The sequence below is a fragment of the Apis dorsata genome, unplaced genomic scaffold, assembly GCF_000469605.1.
Source record: "Apis dorsata unplaced genomic scaffold, Apis dorsata 1.3 scaffold_280, whole genome shotgun sequence".
Classification (NCBI taxonomy): domain Eukaryota; kingdom Metazoa; phylum Arthropoda; class Insecta; order Hymenoptera; family Apidae; genus Apis; species Apis dorsata.
Window position 1 is genome coordinate 140,104 of NW_006263556.1, and position 1,956 is coordinate 142,059.

At 30.6% G+C, this 1,956-nt stretch overlaps 1 protein-coding gene across 3 annotated transcripts in view; it reads left to right on the plus strand.

Moving 5' to 3' along the window:
- LOC102677436 (kinesin light chain) overlaps positions 1-1,956 on the plus strand; it is a 16,528-nt gene that overhangs the window by 9,297 nt on the left and 5,275 nt on the right. For 2 of the 3 annotated variants that reach the window (XM_006616875.2, XM_006616874.2), the window contains exon 7: positions 1,574-1,865. The exons of the other annotated variant lie outside the window; for it this stretch is intronic. In XM_006616875.2, the coding sequence (XP_006616938.1) occupies positions 1,574-1,603 (30 nt within the window). In that variant the 3' untranslated portion in view covers positions 1,604-1,865. Of the gene's footprint in view, positions 1-1,573; positions 1,866-1,956 lie in introns of those variants that run through there. 3 annotated transcript variants of the gene reach the window in all.

Genomic DNA, 1,956 nt, shown 5'->3' on the forward strand with positions numbered 1-1,956 from the left:
TATCCTATCTTATTTTTAACTTGATATGAGGTGTCTCGAAATTTTTCGTAAAAATGTTTTGTACCATTTTTCCGAAAAGTATTATGTATTTGTTACGAGTACAATTTCGTGCAATTTGTTATATATACACGTATGTTCTGAACGATTCCCATTTGTTTCAACAAATTAATATATTTTAAAAGATTAGATCTCAAGAACATGCGAAAAGAAATAGGAGACTTTATTCATTCGGGCCACCTTGTATCCTATTTTTTCTTCATCTTATTAACTGCGTTTTAGATTTCCAACCTAGATAGAAATAAAGATAAATAAGTAAAGAAAATATTCTATTCGATAACAATATTATTATTATTCGATTATATGGTACAATGTTTCTAAATTTGATGATCAATTATTATGAAAGCTGGATTATTCAATAATAAGTAGTGCCTTGAGATTTTAATGAACGAACGAATAAATTATTTTTTAACTGAACATTATCTCCTGGTTGTTACTCGATTCATCGATATTACCGTATACCATGGGACTTCCTTGTCATACATTACGTGTCTGTGTTCTTTTCTGTTATTTGTTGTATAACCAAATAATGCATAGAAATCTTTGTATCGAGAATGCGTATATAACAGGTTTGCATTATTAATTTTCCTCGCACGCCATTTGTGTTCTTAACCACCATTGTTACCATTCGTTTTTTTCGATATCTGCGTTGTCGTTTTGTTTCGCTTTGATTTGAGTACTCTGCGGGCCGGGACTTAGATAACAGGATGTCACTCTGGAGTACGATTTCGTCTGGACAGCAAAATACCGGGACGAAACTAGACCGGGTCTTTGTAGAAGGTGCGTATTCGTAGATTTTGTAGAACAATTTTTAATTCCCTTCCTCCCTCCCCCCCCCTTTTTTTTAAATTTATTTTTCACTCTTAATGTTTTGTGTCGATGCACTGACAAGTTCATTATCATTATTAATTTCTTTTTGTACCATTATCAATCACACATGTACATCATCGTTCAACTCACTACCCTTTTTCTTTGTTTCTTAATTATTACTATATATATGATTTTTTTTTTTTTAGATAACGATTGAGAATCATTGTTCCGTGTTGAGAAGATTAATTACTGCTCCTATTATGTAAAACCTGTAGATAGCATGGGAAATTGTAACATTTGGCTTGTGTATATATACTTGGAATCACCCTTTGTGCGAGCAGTAATTAATTATAATGTGAAACAGAAATATTATTTTTGATATTTAATATCGAGTTTTGCTTGCCATAACACATATAAATTAATATCATTCTTTTTTTTTCAGCTTTTGAAATATTTTTATCAGAATTTCATACAGATCTTGTGTCTTTAATAGGAAATTTAGTTTATTCTTTGAATTATTTATATATCATAAATATTATTTTTATAATCAGTTTATCTTATTATTTCAATTTAAATTTACAATTTAAATTTCATTGTCAGGTTTTCATTATCATTCAGAAAAAAATAAATTGCATTGAAGGCACGAGATTCTTGAGATTTTCTTTTTCAAATCACTCTAGAAAAGCTTTATTCTCTTATGTTTCAGGACCGGAAGTATTATGTTCGTGCGCAGTAAGGGATACTACGTAAGAGAGCTATACGCGAAACGATACCGGCAGGATAACACAAGGGCTCTGCATTGTTTAGTTGAAACATTGTTCGATGTCCATTTTATCCGAATCGTTTTACGTATAACAGCACATTCCAGCTGCTTTTCTCGATTAATAAGATGCATCGTAAAAGAAGTACTTCATGTTGCTGACGTTTTCAATACGGGACGATTTAAGACATGCTAGCGACTGACTGTTTTTGAAATAGCAAGGAAAAGAAACACAGAATATAAGGCGAATTGGTCTATCTTGCTTTGAGAATGTATCTGAATCAAAAATCATATTCAATCATTTTTTTTTTTTTTTTTTTTTTTTTTTT